This window comes from Aptenodytes patagonicus, chromosome 5, assembly GCF_965638725.1.
Source record: "Aptenodytes patagonicus chromosome 5, bAptPat1.pri.cur, whole genome shotgun sequence".
In the NCBI taxonomy this organism is placed as follows: domain Eukaryota; kingdom Metazoa; phylum Chordata; class Aves; order Sphenisciformes; family Spheniscidae; genus Aptenodytes; species Aptenodytes patagonicus.
Genome location: NC_134953.1, coordinates 29,509,121 through 29,534,609, shown reverse-complemented (window position 1 = coordinate 29,534,609; position 25,489 = coordinate 29,509,121). Strand labels below are relative to the sequence as shown.

The following is a 25,489-nucleotide window of genomic DNA, read 5'->3' as shown; positions in this document are numbered from 1 at the left end:
ATAGCCCAGAGCTATTAGTATGATAGGCAAGTATAAGCATTAGACTGTATTAGTGATTTAGCTATCATAATAGCACAATAGTCTATCATGCGATGGCTAGTGCACTAAACATTTATTGTGGATTAGCTGGGAAAAACGCGCAAGCTGTCTTGCAAACAGACCAGGGAAGGTGACTGTTACTCCTTTTACTGGGTCTATCCTGGAAGGGGCATGTTGGAGGTGAAGAAATTTGTGATCACAGCAGAGAAAGGGAAAATCATTTCAGTCTGAATTTTTTTAATTAAAAAAGGAAAATATTGCTTCACTAGCAGTGGTTAGCAAAATAAGTAACGGTTGACCTATTCTTCTTTGAAAAGGAATATTGGGGCACGAGCAGCATGTGATAATTTAGATACATGTTTTGGGGAGCCATTTTAATATCTCCTCTGAAAATGGTGACTATATATGGAAATTTTTATTACATTCCCAAATAACAATTTTCTGTGGTGTGATTCCATCTAAATCCTTTTGCCTACTCTAAGTACAAAAAAAGCTTAATCCATGTGAATATTGAAATACCACTAGATATAAATTGAGTTTTGTCTGATGTTTCTGAGTGTCTTCCCATCTCATAAACAAGTAGTTTTTCCAAAGGAAGACGGAGATAATAGGCAAAAGTCTACTATTCCTTTTTGCTTTGTAAGACCGTGCTTTACATCCTTTGATCCTCCCCTCCTTTTCTGTGACCTCTGCTAGGGTCTTAAAATTATACATTCCACATTACACCTCCACAATTTTCTGGCCTGGAGTGATGAAAGGATTTGTGTATTACGATAATAATGTAAAGAATCCTTTTGGAGCCTAGTTAGTACAGCTAATTTGAAACTACAACAAAAAATGTAATTTCCAAAGCAAATTACAATATTCATAAAGTGTTAAACAGATACCTAACTAATTTCTAGTTGCTCTTGTATTCTTGAGTATCTTGCATTGGCCTTTTTTTAGGCCTGCCTGCTTGCTCCCATTTAATTTGTCCTTAGCTGTGTGCAGTGGATTAGCATTTCATCAGGGTGGATTAAGATTGAGCTGACACTGAAGCTTTCTTTTTTATTTTTACATGCGCATGTGTGGGGATGGGCGGATACATGCACGTTTCGTTATCTCGCTGCCGATTCCTGGTGGGTGCTGGTGCGGACGGGAGCCCTGAGCTGACGGGGAAGGAGACAACTGAAACAGATGAAAAGTGTGTTAAAAAACCAACATGCAAAAAAAAAAAATCATTCCCTGGGGAGAAATTGCATTGAGGTTGCTGGCTGGGTCGGTGCAGGAGATTTCATCAGGCTAAAATGATGTCACATGGAGCGAGGGCTTTAGCGGTTTTATTTAGCTCCTAATCCCCACACACTGCTCGGCCAGTTGTCCATGTGCGCGCGCCGTCCCCAGCGGCAGAGGATAAAGCATCTGGGCTGAGCGCGGCCGCCCTCTCCTGCGGCTGCACTGCACGGGAAGGGTCTCTCCCTCCACCAACCTGGAGGGAGAGCGGGCGGCAGCGGCCGCTGCATGCTTTGCCTACTAAGGTTTCAAAGAATTAATAATTCAGGCAACACTTTGAAAGGTAAAACCGCCGGTCGTTGGTTTCTGACGTCCCGGGAGGGCTCAGGCGGAACACGGTCTGGTTTTGATGCGTGCCAGAGAAGCGCTGAGAAGGAAGGTGCCTCCTCTTCTCCGTTTCAGTGGGAGCAAGCAGCCTCATGACGATGCCCGTCCCCAGCAAGCACCCCAACATCGGCCGCTCGCAGAGCTGGGACGCTGCTGGCTGGTATGAAGGCAACTGGGAGAGCGAGAACGCTTTTGAGTATCAGAGGCCGCTGGGCCGGAGGAGCTCCCTGACCTACGGCAGCGAGGGTGGCTGGTATGAGCCGTCGCGAGTGAACAATACCACCTTGCAGGGCGGCATGGAGCTGAAGCAAGAGGCATACCCGTACCAGGATGCCGCCTTCGCCCCCGGGCCCCTCAGGAAGGGCTCCGTTCCTGACTTCACCTACTGTGACCGGCAGGCAGCCATGGTGGGCCGGGGCTCCCTCCCACCCCAGGATTACTACAGCGACCCATCCCTGGCAGCTAGGTCGCCCAAGGACCCCCGCTGCTACCGCGACCACATGGTGAGCAGACCGCTAGCGAGCTATGGGGCACCTGGCAGCCGGCTGTCCTGGGACCAGGCCCCCGGGCGCCCGTCTGCCCCGCCAGAGGCCACCCGCCTCTACAGGGACCCAAAGTTGGCCCTGGATGGGCAACGGATGCGCAGCAGAGATGTGTCCACAGCACGGTATGGCGTGGAGCCCTCTGGCCTGCGGTATGCAGCGGAGCCGCCCACTTTCCCCAGCAGGCAAGCCTACGGCGATGGGGCGGAGCAGCCCCCCGAGCCAGCAGGAAGCAGGCAGGCTGCCCCCACCTGCCTGGTGGTGGACCCCACCGGCAGCGCCGGCAGTGGCTACGGGCCAGGCCGGGAGACTGCTGGCGCCAAGGGCCCCTACGACAGCTATGAGGTGGCGGCAGCGACCCCTTCCCACCCACCGGTGCCCCCCACCTTTCTTGGGCCAGAGGGGAAGAGGAGCTTTGACCCCGAGTTCATGGCGCTGCTACGCGCGGAGGGAGTCTCAGAGAGTACCTTTGCTGCCCTGCTGCAGCAGGGCTTTGACTCCCCAAACCTGCTGGCCATGATGGAGGAGAACGACATCAAGTCTGTGGCTCCAAACATGGGGCAGGCCCGCGTGCTCTCCCGCATCGCCCACAACTACAAGGCAGAAATGCAGCTGCAGAGGCAGGAGCGGAGGAGCGGGGCACTGCGCACCAGGACCCACTCCAACAGCTTCAGCCACCGCAGCGAGCTGCCGGGAGACTGTGGGGTGCCCCTTGGCTCAGGGCCCACCACGGACGGCCCTGCTGCCCCGCAGCCCCCGCCTCCGCTGCAGCCGCTCTCCCCCAGAGGGGGAGAGATGCACCGCCGGCCGTCCAGCGCCCCAACGCAGCACCTGCTGGAGACCACCACCTACCCTGCCTCTGCAGGGGCTCCTCAGGGGCCGCACTTCCTCCCCAGTTCTGGATACAACAACCCCCTGCCTTGCAACACACACCCGCGTCCAGCCTCCGCCTACTCTGCTCCGGCCGGTATGCCCATGACCACGGCCAATCCGCATGCCAGCCCCAAAACAGCCTACCCCACCACCTACACCGTGCCCATGGAGCTGATGAAGAGGGAGCGGACAGCAGCAGCGTCACCAGTGCCCAGCCCACACGGGAGCCCGCAGCTCCTCCGCCGGCCAGGATTGCCAGGGGACAGCAGCCTGGCACCCACCGGACCCAGTTACTCTGCCCAGCTCTCCCCATACCCGAAGCTCAGCAGGCGCACGGGGCCCCCCGTCATCGTCTCCACCATGGCTTCACCTGAACCAAGTAATTTCCAAAGGGTCTTAGCCCATACGGTAGTTTAGAACCACCTTGTTGTTGCTTACTTTACCCCCCCAAAACCCACAGTCAAATATATTGGGGTTTCATGCCTAAATGTTAGAGACTTTACTATTTAGAAAAGGAGGCAAACGGGATTTCTTCACAGGGCCGCACTGGCTATGCAGAGCTAAAGATGCTGGTTCTTGCTCTGTGGTTAAATTCCAAATATTTTATTTGTTTAGCCAACTTCAGTTAAAAGTGAGCAGTATCTCAGATAATGCTTCCAGGGTTAATTTTGCCGTTCCTGTTGTTTGCAGAGAACAGGAGATTAGATACTGCACTGGCTGAGCAATTAGGACTACAGGGTTTGCTGCAGATTGACTTTTTACCGCTGTTATCAGGCACAAATGTGTTCCTCCGAGGAAATGGTTAGCATTGTTTTGACTAAATTCATCAGATAGCTAATGGTGTTATTCGAGAATCGACTTACCTTTGGCCATTACCTAAGTCTTTTCTTCTTATTATTAATTTGCTGTTTTATCAGGCATACAAAATAAAACCCTTGATTTCCTTCTAGAGATGCCTGTAAGTGAAGTGATATAGTTGTTAAAGTAATAGGTCTGTGCTTAAAACTAAAAGCCTGTCATTAAGTACTAGAACAATAAAAATGAATGGTGGCTCCTCATCTTCCCTTCCCCTTTCAGAAGTGCTTAGGCCCTTGGCTGCTCAGATGTGAAGCTGGATAGGCTGAGCAGGTTCCACTCCCCCACCTTGGAGGTGTGCATTGATGATAACGCTCAGAGCCTGACAGAAGCTAACCCCCAAAAACACACAGCTAAGTACAAGGAAATTTGGCAAATCCATTCATTTGTGGCTTGATTTGTTTGAAAAATGGGGAAAGAAATCCCTTGAAATGTTTATCCTGGTAGTGACTCTGCGAGCAGGGAATTTTCTCCCTGTGCAGTTCAGCTGAACTCCCATGCAAACAAGTCTCAAACAATGTGCCGTACCAGCGTACATGCACAAAGCTTTAATAAAAGGATACCATTTATAGGCATAGAGACAGTGCCAAACTGGTGATGCCATTCCACAGGAATCTAAATAAAGAATGATTTTATGAGTGGAAATGATAAAGTTGTCAAAATGCAGACACTTGGCGCACCCCTTTCCCTGGCTTACCATAATTACACAGCTAGGAAGTAGATGCCATTTCTTTCACGCTTATGCATCCTTTATGTAGCTGGTGTAATGTATTGATTTCTAAAAAATGCTTAAGTATTAGGCAACACATTCTGTGTTGACATGGATCAGATGCAAAAGTAGTACATCCAGGCAGTGTTTTTAAATAAACAATTTCCCAAAGCCTGAAAAAAACACGAACTGGCATAATGCGGGGAACACAAATATGTTCATTTATTTGTGGTATGTCTGATTGAGCTGGTCGGTACCGATGCAGTGAAAGCCCTGGTGCGAGGGACCGCCGGAGCACCTGCATTGGGAGCAGTCTTCTCCACCACGAGAAACGGACCCCTCCTTCCGTGTGTCTCGTATATAAACTGCAAACCCTATTCTCTAAAAATCTAGATATTATCCCTTTCCTTTAAAAGAATTAGCAGTGCGCAACAAGAGGAAGCCAGCAGCGTTTCTGTGCTGCTGAGCTCTTTCTCGCTACTCAACCCGCTTTTATTTTTTTGCCTACGACCAACTCATTTGCATGAGGATGACATTTGTTGCTCCAGTAATTTCATCTGATAATGGCCAGCTTGCAAAGCGGATCTGAAAACATATTCCTTAATTATGTGTTGCTAAGCAACGAGAGGGTTTGGCCATAATCACAGAAAGATTATCTTCTCATTGAAGTCCCTGAAAGGTTTAGCTGAAGTAGGACCTGTAAAATTGTCTTCATTTTTATTTATTTCCCCTTTTTGTTTTCCAAATAGCCTGAGAGGTGTTCTTCCTGTTAAACTGTATTTTAAAAGTAGAAGCCAAGGTAAGACACACGGCAAATGGAAGGCTACGGATTAAAAATGGAAGGCGTGGCGGTTTGTAGATGTTTCAGCTGTGTTGAGGAATTACTCTTTAAGGAACACCATTGCTCAGGAGTGTTCACACTTACACGCAAGGTGATAAGCAAATATTACAAATATGTTAAGATGTTTTTAAAACCTTGAGCCGATGACAGAAACTTGACTAAATCCAGGAAAATCCTATTTGCCAGCAGGAAGAGACAGGATGTGTTTTTAGGAGCAACGAGCCTTCTCCTGGCTGTAGCGTTGGCTGTGGATACTTGAGTTGCAAGGTGAAAGCAAGTTCAATATTAAACTCTGTCTCTAAACGGCTGCAAATATTTTCTCTCAGTATAGGTTAATGTCTTCTCAGTCAGCAGAGGGTTATAAAATGTATGTTACAGTCCAGTGATGTTTTGAAGCTTGTTATATGGATAGGGGTTTAAAATAGATAATTTTGATTATTTTTGAAGCCTTGTTGGACTACGTATTGTAGTCTTTGTACAGTGAGTTGTTTCTAGATACCCGATTTGGGGTTTTGTGCTGAGCTTTGACACTCCATGCGGATTCTGCGCAGCTACTGTTTACTTTGGAGTTTGGGCAGAGGGCTCACGAGAGGGAGGTGTCTTCTCCTGCCTGGTATTTCTGATGGTAGAGACAGTGACCTGGGCAGGGATACAGGCATGTGCCGCATGCTCACGGGCCCCTTGCTTCGGTACAGTTAGATAAGGGAGAATCAGCAACAAGATTTATTGCTGCAACTTCTTGGCATTTCATAAAATAATTATTAAGAAGTTAGATAAATTGCCCTTCCAGGGAGTTGCAGAGTTGCGTGAAGAGAAGGTGGTGAATGAGCACCCTAAACCCATTGCTGTGGCGGCAGTGCAAGCAGGGCATAGGAGCCGAGAGCGATGTCTCGGAGCTGAGCTGGCTTCCCATCCCGGGAACTCCCCAACCACGGCTCTGGCAAAGCTGCCGCTCTCTGCGTCATCGAGACCTTGTGCGTGAAGCTGTCAGGAATGGCTTCCCCGGGGAGAAACGTCCTTGGAGCCGGCTGCTCCTGCAGGCTCGCCATCCGTAGCGTCACAGGTTGTGAACGCACCAAGTCATCTCAGTGGCAAGCAGGAAGAATAAACCCTGCAAAGTCTGAGCGACAAAACCGTGTCAGCTGGCGATCTGCTGCCAGAGCGCGTTTGTGGCAAGCCTCATGCTGAAGTGGGTGGTAATGCAGGGAAATAAATAGTGTAGGTCAACAAAGCTGGTAAGGGCAAACTGTGTCTGACAGTCACTGATCAGATTACTTGAGCTCCACCTCCAAAATGTTGCATCTTCAAATTACTATGTTTGTTAGTATTTTTATTAGATTACTCAATTTATATTTTTGTGTCCAATTTTTCAGTCTTAAAGCAGTTGGCTGATAAGAAGTCTTGTATTTTTGTAGCTAGCCTAGACTTCTCTCAAATGAGGAGTCTGTCCAGATTTCTGTTTGTGATTATGGACTTAGGGAGCTCCAGTGAGGAGCGGTGATTCATCGCAAATAAGTGTCTTGGATGGTTTTGCAAACTCTAGTTTACATAGGAAGATACGAAACTAAATAATCGCAGAGGGGGGAGATGCTTCCCACAGGGATGAGGAACAGGGCTGCCCCATGTAAGTCAGGTAGGTATCATAAGAAAGGAGGAGCAAAATTACTTGGCTGTAAGGTTTGGTTAAAAGCCTGACCTTTTCCTGAGCAGGGAAAGCCAGGCTGAGGGTAGCTGCCTTCCTTGGAGAAGTAGTTCTCTCCAGTGTGAAGGGGACTCCTCTTTTATCAGCTTAGAGCCCAGCTAGAAATGCCTTTCACTGTGATTAGCTCAGCTCTGCTTATACTGTTTAACACTTGATTGCAATTCTTTTTACTGGTATTCTCCACCCTGTGACAGATAAAAATTATGTTAACCACACATCAGTTGCAGGCTGAAGCTCTTCATGTGGGCAGCCCCCAAAGAGCAGAGGGCATAGTCAGGAGCAAGAGCCTTGACGGTTGTTCAAGTATGGTTAAAAGAGTGGATTTGCCCATTCTTTTAAGAGTACCTCATTGAAATTGTCATAGGCAGAGAGAGTTTAGCAGTGGTATTTCATACACAATATAAATTCCATGAGCGTTTGTTGAGGTTGGTTTATTCTTTGCCCAATGTACCATATAGCGGACAGTTCAGAAATCAGCTTCAGGTTTTCTGCACTATGTTTTCTGTACAGACTGTAGCATGTAACCACAATGTATACATGTAAGGCAGCTCAATTAACAATCCAGACTGAAACAGCACCAAAGGAAGCTCAGTGTAGAGAATAAATCTAATTTAATTTGCACATTGACCTGACAGACCATAACAAGTCGTGGCAGCCATTCCCAGCTAGTGTGTTACTCCAGGTAAGGTACGTCTGCACTGCATTCACTGGCAAAACCATGGACTAATGATTTTAACTAGGATTGTAACTTCTGTACAAAAATACTTGATTGAAATAAGCAGACGTTCTTGCTAGTGTCTGCTGTCCTGATGGTCACAGCACCATTTGCAAGACATCAATATGCAATATGATAAAGGTATTACCTGGAAATACTCACAATGAGTTTGGGAAAGCCTTTGAAAGGCTCACAAGGACGTGGCTGAGCGTTACTTGCGTGTGCATGCTCTCACCAGCCTCAGTTTGGGAGATGAGTGTGCAGATGTCTATCGTGTAGATCTTAAAATTGAAGTCATCAGAACTGCTCACATTAGTAGGGTAAATGGCTGAAGAACACAGCATGCGAGAGATGTGCTGAAAACTACCTTGATAAAATATTGACTATCTTGGCCAATATGCGCACACGATTCAGTGATTGCAGAGAATATGCTTTTAAAACACTTTTTTAAAGGTTGAAATATGCTTTTTATAATGGTTTTATCAAAAGCAATATAAAGTGTCAAACTCATTCCAGTTGCAATTCATTGACTTTAGTGCCATGGCAATAAAAATGAATTTGGCCTGTCAGAGGAGAACATGTTGTCGGATGCACAAGTGTTGTCGTCTTCAATTTACACTTTCCTTTTACTCTGTGTCTGTAGTTCTCTATCATTGTTAGGACTTTCATATATCCAGATCATTCTCTGACTGTATTTGCTGACATTTTCTTAGCTTTCTCATAAGTAGTTTCCATAGCTACAAACTTAGTGTTCACAGAGGGAAAAAATTTTAAAGGTTTCTGATCATTATTGTATTAAACATTTTTTGTATTTCTTCTCCTTGTCTTTCTCACAGCATTATGCTACAGACCAGTTTAATGAAAATGCTGCACAACTGAATTGTCTGTCATTTTTAAAAGCAAAGTAGGTGCTGAGCTGAATCTTTAAAAAGCAGAAGACCAAAATCATTAAGCCACTGATTTGAATAAGTGTTGCAGATGTAGGACATATATTAGTAAGGTTTATATATAGCAACTAGCAGATGAGTTTTTGACTTTTGCACCTAAATAAAACCTGACATTAACAGCATTCCACTGGCTTTCGGCAAAGAAAGCTAATATTTAATCTCTTCTGTCTGCTGTTTCTAGTGTTTTGTTAAAGATGAAATGTTACTGGGGGAGGGGGGGGGGTGTCACGTATGTTATTTTTCCTAGGCAATATTAGTTCCACCTCTTCATTAGAGAGGTGCTGGGCAGCCATGCCCTGCCTCAGTGCAACTGGGTGTGTCCTTAGGAAGGCTTTGGCCAGAGGTGTGTTTGGCAGCATGGTGGGATCCTTGCCCTCTGCACTAGAGCCGCTTTATTCGGCGAAATAATAGGAAGTTTCTGAGTGCCTGTGCCTGTGCCTACCTGGCGTGACTGCCAGCGCCCTGTCCGGGAGCCTTGCCTTCTGCACTCACAATCCAATTAGCTGCTCCAGAGCAGATGGAGCGAATTAGTGCCCAGCTTTCCTTCCTCCACCCTCTCACCCAGTGCAAAGGGTGTCAAGGCCAACAATCAGCTTAAACGTGGGTCCCATGGCATGATGTAACGCGGTTCCAGCCCTGCCTGCGCGGGGCCACCCTGTGCCCCTTTCCATGTGACACAGCATCCCTATGAGGCTGCTGCAGTTCAATTCCCCTGTGTGATGTCTCCAGGTCTCAGGTAGTTTGGAAGACGTTGACCTAGCCTCATGTGCCAGGCATAAATACATAAATTCCATTTTTTGTTTGCAGAGTGTCTGCAGACCCCGCTGCCACGTGCACGGGCAGCGTGCTCTGCATTTGAACAGCCGGTGCCATCGCTGCCAGCAGTAGGGTCAGTGATGGAGGCTTGTGGTCTCTTCCCTCCTGCAGCGTTCCCTCCCAGGAGCACCCCAGGCCCTGGGGGTGCATCGCAACCACCAAACGTAGGCTGGCCAAGGGAAATGGCCTCTTGCTGCATCTTGCACATGGAAGAAGAGGCAGCCAAGGAGAGGCTGGGAGAAGGGTGAGAGTCCAGTACTCTTCCCGCAGTTCCCGAAAGCGTCATAGTCCCTGGGAGGAGGGTGGTTTACGCTCCGTAATCCAAGAGATAAGCAGGTTGTCACTGTAAGAAGGAAACCAGCAGGCCTTACCTGAATGGTTGGAGCCGGTGGAGATCCTTGGAAAATACAGATATGAACAGCCAAGATGGCATTCTCATGTTTTATTTATATATGCAGATACATATACACATGAAAATGGGAAGAAAAACTCTCAAAAATATAATCAGTGTATCAGTCATTATCCATTTGGATCAGTACTTCTGCGGAGTCATCACTGTTTGCCAGAAGTGACTTCTTGTGGTTATCAAGCAATTTATTATTTCCTAGGTTGTCGTACCGACTTGGCAAGTAAATAAGCAGAAGGGACTTTGCTTAGACAGCAAACACAACAATAAGTAATAATTTAGGATATACTTTCAATCAAAAAAGTCACAAAAAGAAGATCAAAACTGAGGTCCCGTTGAAACATTTGGCATGTATTTTCCAGATGTGAAGGTGGTGTCTCCGGGTGGGTTACCTCCATGCCAAGGAGCCACATCGGGAGTCATAGGGTGGTGGGATGCAAGAACCTGACGATGCCCCCTTGACTTCCTTACTCGTCTTCTTAACCCTAACACGTTTCCTGACACTTGTTCTAACACTGCAAATCCCTGAGCAGTTTCAAGCTGCCTCCTACACACTCCTTTACTGACTCTGTAGATTATCAGCCTTTTCTTACGATGGTCTAGTCTCTTATTGGAGTCTCTCACTGTTACCCACAGAGTGAAAAAACCCCAGGAACGGAAATGTTACATGCAGTCATTCGTTGTGTTCTTTGCCTTCCTCTGAATGCCTTATTATAAAGTTTCAAATGAATATTCAAAAAGTACAGTAGTTCACGCAAGTGCATATATTTTGCTTTGTCGATGAAAGGAATCTTGATTAGTATGTATTATGAAAGATAAAAGAGAGTATTCAGTGTGGACAGCAGAGAGTTGTAGTATCTAGACCGTCCTGTTGGGACACTGAAGTAATCAGGAAAGCTGAAATGTAGCTTTAGTTATCCCACCTGGCCGGCAGTTCCAGTTCCTATTGATCTCAAGCTTTCCCTGTCTTTGAATTCTTGCTCATGTTGAGTGGACCTGCGTAAGAGTGGAAGTTGTTATCTTACCAGCTGAAACATTTGACTCAAGAATCTTAAATTTCCATTTCATTCTTGTTTGCAGCGGTTGTGGTTCTGTTTTGTCCGCAGTCAGGGCTGAAAGGTACAGAAAGCAGAATTACTATAATAACACCGATGATTACGCTGTAATGCAATGCCAAGCAACCTGTCATGCTCTGCATTGAAAGTTTTCCCCTTATGGTTCATATTTATTCAGAAGAGGAAGATGTTCTCTGTATTTGCCATTCATCCTAAAAGCACAAGTTCTTGAGCAGCACTGTGGCATCTCCCGTGCCGTGCTCTGGACAGAGGGTGAGCCTGTGTATCATCTCGCTGGCCTATGATAAGCAAGATACAGAGAGATACCGTGTGGACTAGCAGCCCCACACTCTGGCTCATCAGCTCTTTTTTACTCCAGTTTTCTGTTTCCCAAGCTTGCATGAGAAAGGCCAACGAAATTAATATTTCTAATTTTTGGAGAATTCCTTTCTGGACAAGCAACTTCCAAAACAGGGCAGTGAGTGAAGTTGTGCTTCCATCTAAAAAATGGTAGTTTCGCCATTGATTTCAACAGAAGAATGATTTTACTCTCCCCTGCAAAAGCAACCAGCTCCACATAACTTACTTTTATTGCATTTCTTAAAATTAGATCTACAAAACCAATGGTTTCTTTAAGCAAGAGGAGCTGTAAATTTCATGCATTGAATGCCTGTGCATTATTAAAAATAATAGGTTATATTTGTCAAATGGATAATGAGTAGGTTTCTTTCTCTGTTTTTCAGTATTTTAATGAGTACAGGAAATGTTTGCTATTTATTTGCTTTCAGATTTTACCAAGGAGCTCTGGAGATAATTGTCAAATTTCCAAGTGTGTATCAATATTTCATGAAGTGCTGTTTTTCCTCTGTACGTTCAGGAGTTAGGTCATTAGCACTGGAGCTGTTATTAACAGTCTGAAGCAAGACATAAAAAGGAATTCCACTGAACACTTGCAAGTTTGCAATTGAAAATTTCCGAAACAAAATTCTAATAGAGGGCTCATGGGTAAAATAAATATCAGTAATATTGCTCGGCTTCAAATGTTGCATGTTAAATCTGTTAGAGGATTTCTTGCTTGACCTCAGTTTCTGTAGTTTGTGGGCCTGATCCGGAGAATGCCGGGGCTTTGTGTGTGTGTTTGGCCCCACACCCGACACTTGCTACAAATTGGGGTGTACCTTACAGAGATAGGATATCCATCCATGTCATGCTTTGGGAAAACAAAAAAATATTCCACCTTTCTTACTACCAGCAAATTAAATTCTGTTGAATTAGTAAAGCCTAAATTGCTTTTAAATGTAGTACTGATTGGCACTGATACTGACTATTTAGTTTTTGGTTATTTTTGCATGGTCAGCCTGACATTGAGGTGCAGTACTGGCTGTGTGTTGAGAACTATCGTTCTGGTTTGGATGTTTGCCATTTAAAAGTGGTTTAGTTGTGCGTGTGGTTGAATGTTTCTATTGTCTTCATTCTGATATTTCTGTTTTATGTGAAATCCTAATATTCCTGTTCTCGTTCTGATTAGGCAACTTACCACATTTTTGATTTACTCAGCCTAAAACTGCGATGTGTCAGGCTGGCCTCTGTTCCTATTAATGAACAGATAAGCCAGTCCGACTAGCTCACTGCGATGCTCTTAAGAAAAAAAAAACTCAGAAAATGAAAATGATTCATAGATACGAACCCACTGTGCTCTGCTGTAGAGAGAGTGCTGTACAAAAATAATTGATAAACTACTGTGGCTTTTTGACCATTATAAATGGCTGGGTTGCCATACATGCTTCACTAGGCACAGTTGAGTGGTAGCTGCGCAAAGAGCAAAAACTGAGACTCTAAACTTGGTTGAACTACATGAAGTCTGGAGCATTAGCGTGGAAATATGAAAGTGTACAGAGAGCTGGAAGGTGGCTGGAAAGAGCATCCAGCTCTCCTGAAACAGAAAAAGTGCTTCAGAGATAGATTATTAAAGCAGAAAGGGAAAAAAACTGAGACTTTTACATCTCTGAGAATGAAGCAGGAGAGGACTTCTAGCTGGAAGTAGGTGGGAAGTCATGGGAGAGTCATAGGAGGTCCCAGAACAGGCTGAGCGCCTCGGCTGCCCTGGGGAAAAGGATCCCAGGTGAGGGGATGGGATGCACTACAGCAGCAGGAGGTGGGACGTGATGTGACAGCAGCGGAGTGGAGCTGGATTTGCAAGACCTGTGGAGCAGGAGGCACAGAAGGAGCTTACTTGGCTGCTCCACCACAAAAGCGTGAATAGTGGGCAGGAAGCAGTGTCTCTTCCTTGGCCTCAAGTTGCGCCAGGGGAGGTTTAGATTGGACGTGAGGAAAAATTTCTTTACTGAAAGAGTGGTTAAACATTGGAAGAGGCTGCCCAGGGAAGTGGTGGAGTCACCATCCCTGGAGGTATTTAAAAGACGGGTAGACGAGGCGCTTAGGGACATGGTTTAGTGGACATGGTGGTGTTGGGTCGACGGTTGGACTTAGAGGTCTTTTCCAACCTTAATGATTCTATGATTCCCTGGAGAGGGAGGGACAGGATCTGCGGGAAAGCAGAGCTGGCTGTTTTACAGCGGGATTTGAAGAAGATCCTCAGATGTGGCAGAAGATGTCAGAAGTGGCATATCTGTCTGTCTATATTTTGGGATAATTTTAAGATTAGTGACACTATGGGCTACAATAAACTGAAGGAGGTCACTTGTGAAAGCTAATGGCAATGCAAATCGTGGTAGCAGCTGAGGAGGAGAAAGAGAAATGGCAATTGTGCAATATTGACACAACAGGAGTGTGTGGAGATAATGAATTTGATCGTGGCTCAATATTATAAAGTTCCAGACTGTAAACAGAGATATTTGTCAGTGCTCAGGGTGAAAAACAGGTGCTTTCCTAAGTAAAAGCACCTTGTAAAGGATTTGCAACTGTGAGAGGTGTGTAAGAGAAATCCAGAGCAGATCCATTCGACTGTCTTGTTCTTCTGAGGTGGCACATGGAGGAGAAGAGGGAGTTTGAGAAGTTTGTAGTAAATGTGACTTTTGTAACTTGTGCTTAGTTCTGAAACTGAATTTTTCTCTCTTGGTAGTTGTTTCCTGGTAGTAGATTAGCTTTGTCCTGGGAAATGCAAAGGGAAGTTCTGTCCTACTGTGGCTTCTGTCCCTAGTACAGCGGTGGGACTGCTCAAGCAGAGGTTGGAAACAAGGCGTAGCCATGGTGTTACGTCCTTAGTAGTGGTGGCATTAGAGAGAAGAGTGGTGCTGAGAAAAATGAACCCGACCATTTGGTACCCATCCATGTGCATTTGTGTGCAGCTGGCAGGTGGGCTGAGGCAGGGAGAGGGGTAGGATCAGCGGAGAGGGAGACCGGTCTTTCGCAGTCATGAAGAAGGCAAGCACATCGGCAGAGACATATGGAAAGCAGATCTCACAGAAGGATTGGGAGAAACAACATTGGCTCCTGCAAGGCTCGGTGCTCGGGAGGTTTTGCACAGTGCAGATTCGTGTTACGCAACCAGTTTACGGTACAGGAAGTTGCAGAGCACTTAGTGAGAGCCAAAGGAGATGCTCCATCATTCTCCCAGGGGGACAGTGAGACGCTTTTGCTCCAGGAAGGAAGAGGCGTCAGATGCCAGTAAGGAAGAGTGCTGCTTTAACTCCTGAAAAGCCTCTCGCACTCGTCCCAGAGCCCTCAGGCTCCAGAGCAGCAGCTGGACTCGAGAAGATAAGCCGTTTGCAATGCAATTCCCGTCTTCCTTTTGGTGGTTTTATGGTTCGGTCATGGATTGCCTGCATCAGGTGCCAAGAGTACATGATTCCTCTTTGCGATGCCCCCTGTAATGGGGAGAATCTGGCCATACTCTGCATACCGGGACAGTTTCCTGGGGAATCTCCAATTTCCTTTACTCCCACTCTGGGAAGTTATTAGGCATGCTGAGTTAATATGCCTCCTACCTATTTGTTTGTTTAATCCGTTCATAAGGCACATAGCCAAAGCACTGCAGTACTGAACAAGAAGTACATACTAAGAAATGCCAGACAGCCCAGGCAACAGCCAGGCTGCAAGCACCGCTGAGCATAGCAAGGCTGGAAACTGCCCTGCAGAGTCAACAGGAGCAGCTTTCCTTTGGTGCAAACACATCTGGAGAAGTGGGAGAGGAAGGAAGAAGGTAGGAGAGCAGAAGAAAGGGGAAAATAGCAGAATCAGCAACAGTAAGCCAACCAAAATACTGCAGAAGGACAGATGGTGCCCTAAAGGTAGCCAGTTTCTAGGAAAGTATTCCATGCTTGAGAACAACGCTGCCTTTAACGTTCACAAAATGTTTGTGTTTTGAATTTTTTGTACGCTTCTCCTCTCAAGTTGGCGTACTTATGTGCTTGCTTTGTTTGCCTCTAGCTTCTACCCTTCATGGTGTTAGAAATACTCTGACTTGAGTCCATCCAAATACAGCAGTGCCGTGTTTGGTAAGTGGGTCATGAGCCCTTGGGGTCTGAGCAATGATTTTCAATTAGAATTTGGCAAAATAGCAAGTTAAAATTGTTTTTTAAAAAAATTGATTCCCAGATCCAAGATTTCATTCCATGTCACTTAAGATTAATTTTCTCATAAACAGAATGTGTAACCTGTGCTTTGCTGCTTTGTATCAAGCCACGTGGAGCTCCTGGGTGTCAGATGTAAAGTGATTTTGCAGGTCTCCTGGGGCGATGGCAATATTCCTGCTGCAGAGGTGTTTGGGGCAAAGATCCTCCAAGGAGCTGCACCTCTTCCTGTTCAGTTTGGGATGATTCTTTTTCATCTCCTGCGTGGAAGAGGATCACGAGTGTGTCCTCTGAGATTTTCTTTTTGGAGCCACACTCCAAAAACTCATCGGTTTTTCTGCTGCCATCGCTCTCCAGCTACATGTCTGCAGATAGCAGCCGTGCTCCTCAGCCTCCCTCATGTCAGACACCCGCGTTTCATTTCATTCTGGCGGCTGTTTGAAGCAGAAAAACACAAACACCCCATGCTCAGTCACACAAAGTGGCAGCCCGCCACGACGAGGAGCATGTGCAGCCCTGGGAGGCCACAGCTTCATGTTCAATTACAGTAAGAGCATCTCAAGTGCACCCTTGGAAATGGTCCACAACCCATGTTTCTCCTTGGCCAGAGTCTTGCGCTTAGGAGAGGCATCAGTATGTTGGTTTTCTGCTGCAGCCAAGAAGTGTTTTCTCATTTTGCCTTCCTGGTCTCCCCAGACGCACGGCACAGCTGCCTCTTCCCCAGGAGCGCTGTTTTGGCACCAGCCGTTTGAATTTCCATAGCGGGATGCTGGATCGTCTCAGTGTGACAGGTATCAGCTTCTTTCTGATCACAGGTGTCAGGTGCTGGTTGGATTCACAGACCCACATGTGACCAGCACAGGGGAAAGCTGCAGTTTCTCTACCTATGGTTTTCTACACTTTTCTGTACAGTTACCCGTCTCTCTGTCGGGAGGTACCCTGCGCTGGCTTGAGAGATGTGCACAGTCTGAAATGTCTCTTCTTAGAGAGTTTATTGTGCTTTCAGGATGGGATCTGGTTTGCTGTTTAAAAAAAGCACACAACCTTCCTGGTTAGTGTCTTCCGTTTGCTACACGGCTCTCTAGTTCTTGTGCAACAGCACACTGGGTCTCCACAAGGACAGCTGGGCAAACCTGGCCAGCAAGCGAGCAGCGAGGTGTGGGTTTCTCAGGCTTCCTTACAGTTGGTCACACAGTGCTGGATGTCTCTGTACTCTCCCATTGCCCATCGCCAAGCACAAGAGCAGGGCAGAAGGCTGAGAAGGTCACCACTGCAGCTGTATCGACAGGGATTCTCGGACGCTGTTGAAGCTGGGTTGACTGATGCTCTGAGAACGTGCCAGTAGTCTTGTGGACCACGTTGTGTGGTTGCAGCCCATGACATGAAACGTTTAGCTGCAGTAGGGATGTCCAGGGGATAGAGTGACAGCTCATCAAACTAGACAGAAGTTCTGTATTTGACATCTTGAGGTCAAAAACTGTCAGTTCCTTGATTTTTTACGGTGTCCTAAATCACTTGGGGAGTGTTTTGAGCCTTGTCAAAATGTATTAATTAAGGCCAAGTCATATTCACAAGCTTGTATTGCTCTGATTCAGCAGCAGGACCACACTTGATTTTCAGCCTAATAATTACAAGTGGTTTTGGAGGATCTGGGGGGCTGATAGAGCCAGTTTCTGTTTCCTCCAGAGCTGCATGTGCTACAGTTTTTACTTGCTCTTTGCCTTGGCTGTCTGTAGCATTGTTTTCCTCCTCCTTACGAACACAGCCAACTTTCTAATTAAGGAAACCACTCTGCAGCCATTGTGGCTGTTCATTTGAGTTCTTTGTCCATACCAAAGTTTCCAGCTCCCAAAAAGATTTTAAGTCACTCCTTACTACAGCTGAAGGAAGATAGGAGCTTTGGCTTAGGGCAGGCTTTTCCTTTAACTCTGTTAAGAAGCAGGCACTTCTGTGTGCAGCACATTCACTTCGTCAGAGCTTCAAATCCACCTCTGGCTATGACAAATACTGCTGAAGGTATTTTTCTATTGGATTCTTATATGAAAAAAAAAAGTTATGAGAAACAAATATCACTTTGTGTTGGGCTTTACTGCTTACTGGGCTTTGAGCCTGAAAGGATTTAAAAGTCATCGTGCTCTAAGGGAAAGTTGTAGCGAGAAAGAGGAGGTGGAGGGTTGCTCCAGCCAGCTGTTGTGATTTGGGAAAAGGCTTGTCCTGACCAATGGAAAGGAGACGGAGAGGCAGCCAATGCTGGCACGGCTATGCCCAGTGAGATTAAGACCAAATTAGAAACTCGGCTTGCAAGGATTTATCATTTCCTTTATATTGTGACATTTATAAATGCAAATCTTTTTTATCTTAGTTGTTATCCTGTCTTGTATCTTTTGTTAATGAACGGGCATTGTCCTTACTTTATGCTGCACTGATAACTGTATGAAGAGGATGGAGACATACTCGCATGCATTACTGTGCCGTACAAAAGTACCTGCGTGTGCAAGGAAAGAATATGTGCACTTCTTAATATCTGTGTGCCAGCTCCTCTTGTCAGCCTTGAGCTGGGCGAGAGTCCTGGAGACAATGCCATGTTAATGCATCACAGTTCAGTGCTTTTGATATTTCACAGCGAAGCACAATAACTTTTTTTCTCATTTCGTTTCTGAAGTACACAAAATGCAGAACATATGCACTGCGTCAGGATTAATTGCTCTTGCCAGTCAACCCAGAGGAGATGCTCACATCAGGCCTGGTCACTCACCCAGAGGGAACTCTTTGTGTCTGCTACTCTACCTTTGCGTCCTTAGCAACAGCAGCACCTTCTGCTTTTCAAATTCATTGTAGGTTAAAAATAAACCGCAAAGACCTAGTCATTCACACCTAGTCACTGGCAGTTTGCAGCTCTTTGAGAAAAGCAGCATTTGTTGCAATACTATCGGAGCATCCTTGCGGTAAAACTGGGTGCATGGAGGGACAACTGGGAAGCTGGGGCAGGAGAGCACACCCAGCAGATGCATGCGTCGTGTAGGTAGTGCACTGCATAGCCATCACGGGGGAATACACCCCCACCCCTGCCTGGCCGTGTGGCTCTGGGGAAAGGTGAGCAGCCAAGGAGGTGCCCGATTTGCACCCTTTGCCCAGGACTCGTGCACCACTTGGTTTCCCTGTAGAGGGCCGTGGTGGCCTGGTGCTCAGCTGGGGTTGGGCTTTCCATCCCAGTAGATCTGCTTTCCATCCTAGATAGGTCCCATATGGAAGGGAGCTCTACCAGCCAAAATAAAGACATTCAGCAATCTGCCAGAGCCAGTTAAAGCATGTAGTTACAGGCAGAAAGAAATACAGTTTGGGGTAGAGTATACAAAATGCATTTGCAAGGCATCGGAGCCTGATGCTAAGACATTCTTTCAACGTTGTTGTTGCCAATAGCTTCTCTTGTGCTCAGACCAAAACTATTTTGGGTGGAACATTTGCTCCCTACTTTCTAGCAAGCCTGGTCACAGGAATGAAGAATGGATTCTTTTCACTGGCCACAGCTGGTTTGAATGATCCCCACACTGAACCCATTGACTCCAGGCACTCCTCATGCGAATCGCAAGGAAGTAGCAACTGATTTTTTGTTTATGTGCCTGACAGGGGCAGAAACAGCGAAGCAGTCTCAAGTCGACTGAATGCTTGAATCCAGGCACATGCTGGGGAGGAGTCCTGGTGTGCGCTCCGTACCTAATGCTGGCAGCAAGCGTGATTCATCAGCTCAGTCTGAAGTAAGGAGGCAGAAGAGGGTGAGATGTGTTTCTATCGTGGGTGTCTGTGCAACGTCCTCTCCAACGCTTCCTGCGGGGCTGCTGGAGAGCACAGCAGCATGGCTGTGTCCGGTACAGAAGATCCGTCATGCTCATTCGATGAGAGCTTGAAGAGGAGTCCTTCAAAAATTGTGACCCTTGCCTTACATACAAAGCAAAAAAAAAAATCTTGAAACCCGTCAATGTCAGTTGGCTAGACCTTGAACAAAGCAATGAGAGGGATCTGCTTCAATGCACCTCTCTCAAGGTCTGCTTCTTCTGAGGAGCAACAAAATAGCTTGTTTTAGAAAACTCACAAGATCATTTCCAGACCCTGTGACTGAGATCTGTGTATCTTCTTTTAGGTGATCCCTCTGTTGAGAGCAACTTCTAACAAGTTTCTGCAGAAGAATCACCTTTTTCCTTCTGATGGAAGAGGGTATCAGGGAAACAAATGGGCACAGAATTTGTCTGCTTGCAGAGAGATGACAGCAGGTCAAGGAAGGTGACCCATTTGTTGGGCTGAGAACCAGTGAAAGGTGTGGGAAGACTCCTGCTGAAAGTAATGCCACCAAATGGAAAGGGGTTTTGGGGTAATTACGAAGCCACCTCTGTATTCTTAAGTACTCTTAAGAAAGTCAGCTGGCCATGTGTTACAGATTTTTTTCACAATATTGGGTTTTTCCTTGTACTATCAAAGGTATTAATTAGAGGAATAGATTACACTGAGTACTGTACAGTTTACCTCTTGGGTGTTTGTGGAATGAACCATGAGAACACAGACATATTTGTGTGTGAGATTGTAAAATGCTCATTTAACTGGGTTTCCTGATGAGTACCGTGTCTTACTTCACCTCTTTGCCATGTAGTCTGTACCTCTTGATTACAGCCAGCAGGGTGGTTTCATGTCAGTGACAGCTAATGTGCGAGGGGCTTTGGGATCCCCTAGGACACAGGCAGTACGTAAGATCATTGTTGTGGCAGGAGCCTTCTTTTTCATGATCCCAGGGAGTTTTCTCAGCCCACTCGGTTCATTTGATATGATTTGTAATCTGTATGATGTAATCAAGTGTACAAATTTGTAGGCAGGGGTATGATGCATCAGCATCCATCTTTGCCAAGTGTTTTCTACTGCAAGGCAGGAAACTTTTGTCAACTTTCTGAAACTTCAGTACAGGACTCTCCCTTTCTCCCCCTTCCCTTACCTCCTTCCCAAGAAAGAAATGAAATCTGAGTAGTTCATTTTGCTGTACCTTGCTCTTCCGGTGGGTTTGTGGCACAATTTTAAAATTAAAAAAATCAATTAATTGAGAATAACCATAGGGTATGTAACTACATACATTTTAGGCTGATAGGTGATGGGTTTTATTGAACCGATAAAAATATAGAAAACTGTTAGAGGGAAACAGCTTACTGCAGTGGTATCATTCAGTGTGATTTACAGTTTTATAACTGTAGGCAAATTTGAAATATTTTTCACTATCTTCAGTATACATTATTAGATAAACCCATAGCCTGTGCTTACTTACATCAGCATTGACTTTCTTCTCTGTGATAGTGAAGAGACATAAAAATGAAGACGTTTTTAGCCCACTATAGTTTAACGTGGTTTCAAGAGCAGTCAGTTTCTCTACAGCTTTGGATTTTATTCGACACTTAATGCACTGAGGATGTCTGTAGGAAATGCCTCCCAGCAGCTGCAGGAGTTGCAGTGCAGCTATCCTTTGCATGCACAAGAAAATAAGACACCTTAAATGTGAAGATCATTGACTAAAATGTCAGCTCACGAAAAACAGAGAGAAAATACAGATCCTTGCAGGAGTGCTTTATTCCAGCATCCTGATCTCCCTCCTTTAGCTCTTGTTGCATTGCTGAGGTTGCCCCTGTGAGAAAAGCCGTGCATCAGAGCTGGGGGAGGCAAGGGCAGGGCTGCCTCATGCCTGGATGAAGTCCTTCGTGCCCCACGCTGTGACCAAATGAGTGTAGTGAACTTCAGGGGCTGCTGGGATGCAGCCTGGAGCTGGGACAAGCGCTGGGACAAGCTGGGGCTGCAGCACTACAGCCCCATCCCAAGGCAGTGGGAGGGTGGGAAGGAGGCACCCATGGTGCTCCAGGGTGGTGGTTGGAGACCTCCGTGAGGCCCCACGTGGTTGAGGGTGGGTGTTGAAGTACTGTAGCACAGGAATAGCTCGTCGTTCTTGGAATCGAAAAATAAGAATCTGCCAGTGTGTTATCTAGATTAATGAAGATTAAATGTGCTGTATAAATACATCAGAAGCACGATTGTGCCGTTATCCCTTGGGCTACTCTGGCTTACAAGGAGAAAAGGTTGATTTGTATTTGTAGATGATTTTGCTTGCTCTGCCAATGTTCATTTTTGTTTTATTACGAAACCCAGGGAGCATGTATTTCTTTTGCTCAAAGATGGAGCAGATTAGCAAAGATTTTTCTAGATTATCATATCTTAAATAGCTCTGTTTTAAGATAAATTTTTCATCTATCATTACTTGTGAGGGGTTTTGATACTATTTTAAACACTGATGATAAATTAGGGAGGTTGTAAGCTCTATTATTCAAGGAATTGTGCAATATTTGGACATTGAACGTGGTTTCTATAAACCAGAAGACACTTGTGGCGGCTGACCGGGCTGCATGCCCTCTGGCTGGTATGGGAGAGGTGGGGATGAAGTGGCTACAACAGTAGGATTTGCAAAACGATGAGAGTTTAACCTAGCCTTGACTCGAGCCCACCCTGGGCATGCAGGAAAACCCCATGCAGAAACCCTTGACAGGGTGATTGTCACTCGTGCTGACAGATGCAGTGTCTCAGGGTGAATAGGTACTTTTGGTATCAAAGTTAGTGATGGTATTTAGTAGACATTGCTTGGTCCACTGTCCTAATTTAAGATGTGAAATGTGTGGCTGTGGATTATCACTAATCAGAGGAGAACTTTTTTAGGGTCAGGGATGAGAAAAAATGTTAGGTATGTTCTCGCCTGTTCCTAGTGCGTGTTGCTCAACCAGGGCCCAAGAATAGCCCAGCTGGAAAGCTCTGGAGGGGTTTGTTTCAGCCTCTGAAAGCCTTGAGAGGACCAGGGAGGCGAGGTGGGGTGGCCAGAGGTACCGCAGGTTCCGCCTCAGTCCTTACTTGGAGCTTCCTTCCACTGTAGCAAAAGAAATCACATCTCTAACATTATTTGAGATCTTTTTGGAAGAGTTTTGGGTTGTTCCGGCCACATTCAGGTCCAAAGGCTGTCAAGGTGGTGATGTATCAGGAGAAGGTGTGTGAAGGCTGGGGCTGAGGTCCCCCAGGTGTGTGCAATGCAGCCCCCAGCCCTGCAGCCCGTGTTTTGCAGCAAGGCAGGAATGCTAGCAGCCAGGAAAAGCCTGATAAGGGCGGAAAATAGAGAACGTGAAAGTTAATCATTAAACTTTTTCTGTTATCTTTGTTCAGCCAGGAAAACTGAAGCTAGGCAAAGTTTTCAGGGAGAGATAATATCTTTTATTAGACCAAATTGTATAGTTAGAAAAACACACGTGCTTTTGGGAGCACATGCTTTTCTTCAGATATCCACAATTGCACATTACATTAAAAATAAAATTCATTTCATTTTCAAAAGGTTTAACCAATATTTGAAAGAACTGAATTTAAAAGCAACTCACAAAAAAATATCACATTTGGTTTAATTTGATTTGGACATTTTAAGAAAGATTCAATAGCCCTGAGTTACAAAAGACTTTTTTCTGGCTTGAAGTTTATTAGTAGAAACCTGACATCTGTATACATGGAGTCAAAATTTCTACATGCAGTCGCAAAAGCATGTTCTTTTGTGCGCCTGAGAAGTCTTTGTAAGTGTATGGACATGCTCTTATTTCTTTCTGAGATACTTACAATGCCCTTTTGCAACTTCAAGATGCTCTCAGCATACAGCAGTTATTAGTGAGCGGCTAGTAAGGCTCTACAAAGATGCAAAGTCAGAATGTTTAAAAAGGGTGAGTTTAAAATGCAGAGAGTTCTCTGTCCTGATCACCACTTTTTTCCCTCAGTCTAAAAAAAACATGATTAAATTATAATATTCTAAGATTTGGGAGTTTCTTACTAATCAGTGTATTGTTATTAATCAGTGTACTTTCTATGTTACAGGAGATAAGATGCTATTTTTAATAAAATTTCCAGTGAGAGGTTTTGTACGTTCACCCTGACCTCATGAAATCTTCAGCTTACAATCCAGTTTTGTGTTGAGTTTTTCCTTTTTTCTTTTTGGAGTGCTTTTTTTTTGATAGCCTTCTACGTCGTGCAATACATCAATTTAAAATGCCCTCAATCCAGCTTACTCTCAGTTGTATTAATGCATGGCTCGAGGGCACAAATAGCTAAAAAGGACTGTATTGTGTGGCATCTCTAAAATCTTTTTTCAGAGAAGTTGGATAAAGAGATTGAGGTTTCTTGGGGGGGGTTATGGGTTGGGTTTTTTTCCCGCTGACTGAGCGGCCTTGCACGTGACTCAGAAGAAGACGTCAGGGTGGGAGATGCTGCTGGGCCCTGAGTCACCCCATTCCTGTTGACCTCTCCGGCAGAGCAGGCTCCTCTGGGAAGGTGGCTGCAAGCACATTGTGGGATCCTTCTTCATTTTACCAGTGTATCTGGGGAGACAGCTTTACAACGATATTAAAAATAATAAAAATATTAGTTAAGGAACATGGGTCAAAGCAGGACTGAGTTTCTTTGCCATACTTTTCCCAGGACATTACATATAGAGCTCTGTCTTCTTAATGCAGTCAAGACCAGTAAATCCTGCCCAAGGTGGAACCAGTCTTTTCCAATATGTAGTAAAAAAACACAGAAAATATTGGGGTTCTGTAAGATTCAGAAAGTATAACCCAAGGGGAAGGTCAGAGCGAGCTGGTTGTTCCCCCAGCTCTGCCGTTGCCCACAGGGCCATGCCCACACAGAGCTGCTGGGCTGCAGGCAGAGCTGCTGTTCTGCAGGCAGAGTTGCAGGCAGAGCTGCTGGTCTGGGGTGTCCAGGGGACGATGCTCCCAGATGAGCATACTCTCATAGCTGGGAAGCTATGAGCTGGGAGCTGGGAGCTGGGAGCATCTCTCCATAGCTGGGAAGACCCACAAGGTGAACAGCCTCCCTCTGTAAACTGTTCTTCCGAAGGATAAAATCAATTCTCATGTACATCTTCCCTGTTCTGTGTGGTGCAATCATCTTCTTTATCTCCCATGACAGTGCGCCTTCTCGCCTGGCAAATATTTGATAATGCGCCTCAAGGGGATATCAGCCTGATCCAAGAAAGCGTTTCTGTTAGGGACAGCACGCGTTGAAATACGTGCTGAGCTGAAGTATCCACTTAAGGGTTGTCCTCCACCACGGTGGGTTTCCTGGTAGCCTCAGTGACTTCCTTGGGTGAGAGCAGAAGGGCCAGGAGCTGGGGAGCTTGGGGAAGGGCACCCTGCCTTTGGGGAACCTCCCACCCAGGCCGGGGCCACGCTTGGGGCTGCAGAAGTAGTGGAGTACAGCTTTGTTTGCTAACCATGGGGAGCAGGTGGGTTCTGATGGTCGTTGCCAAGCCCAAAGTTTTGTTTGCTTTGTTTTTATGCTTCTGGGCTGTTTTAAATGTCAACAGGAATTCAACACATGCCCTTCTTTTTTCAGTGTAACTGCGATAAAATCCTATGATATACTTACAAAGCATTAGTTGTAAATCAACTTTAATAACAAGTAGGTTGTAGTTAAGTGCTTTCGAATGTTAGTATTTAGGGTTTTTTTCTCACTTAGTTATGATCCAGCTCTGCAAGGAAGTGAGGGTGTTTATCTTGGGGAAATGAGTGGGATTTGCAGGCATTCAGCACCTCCCAGGACCTTCCAGGGTTATTCCCTCACTCATATATTTCCATTTTGCCATCCTTTCTGCACTAAACCGAATTGGTCTCAAATTCCTCAAAGAGCGATGGGAGAGCACGGGGGGGTCCGGGTACAAACTGGGACAGGGAAAGAAATGAAAAAAAAGTGAAGCAAGAAAGTGGGATGACAAAAGTAGGAGTCCTGTACAGGCTGTGAACACGCTGCAGAAAAGCT

The 25,489-nt window shown here is 45.7% G+C and overlaps 1 protein-coding gene across 4 annotated transcripts in view; it reads left to right on the top strand.

The window, feature by feature from the left end:
- Positions 1-25,489, top strand: part of CTBP2 (C-terminal binding protein 2) — a 146,691-nt gene that overhangs the window by 97,979 nt on the left and 23,223 nt on the right. The window contains exon 1 of one of the 4 annotated variants that reach the window (XM_076339206.1): positions 1,737-3,432. The exons of 1 other annotated variant lie outside the window; for it this stretch is intronic. In XM_076339206.1, coding sequence (XP_076195321.1) covers positions 1,737-3,432 — 1,696 coding nt within the window. Of the gene's footprint in view, positions 1-1,736; positions 3,433-16,398; positions 16,423-19,955; positions 19,998-25,489 lie in introns of those variants that run through there. 2 more of the 4 variants (XM_076339210.1, XM_076339209.1) reach the window with 2 other exon arrangements.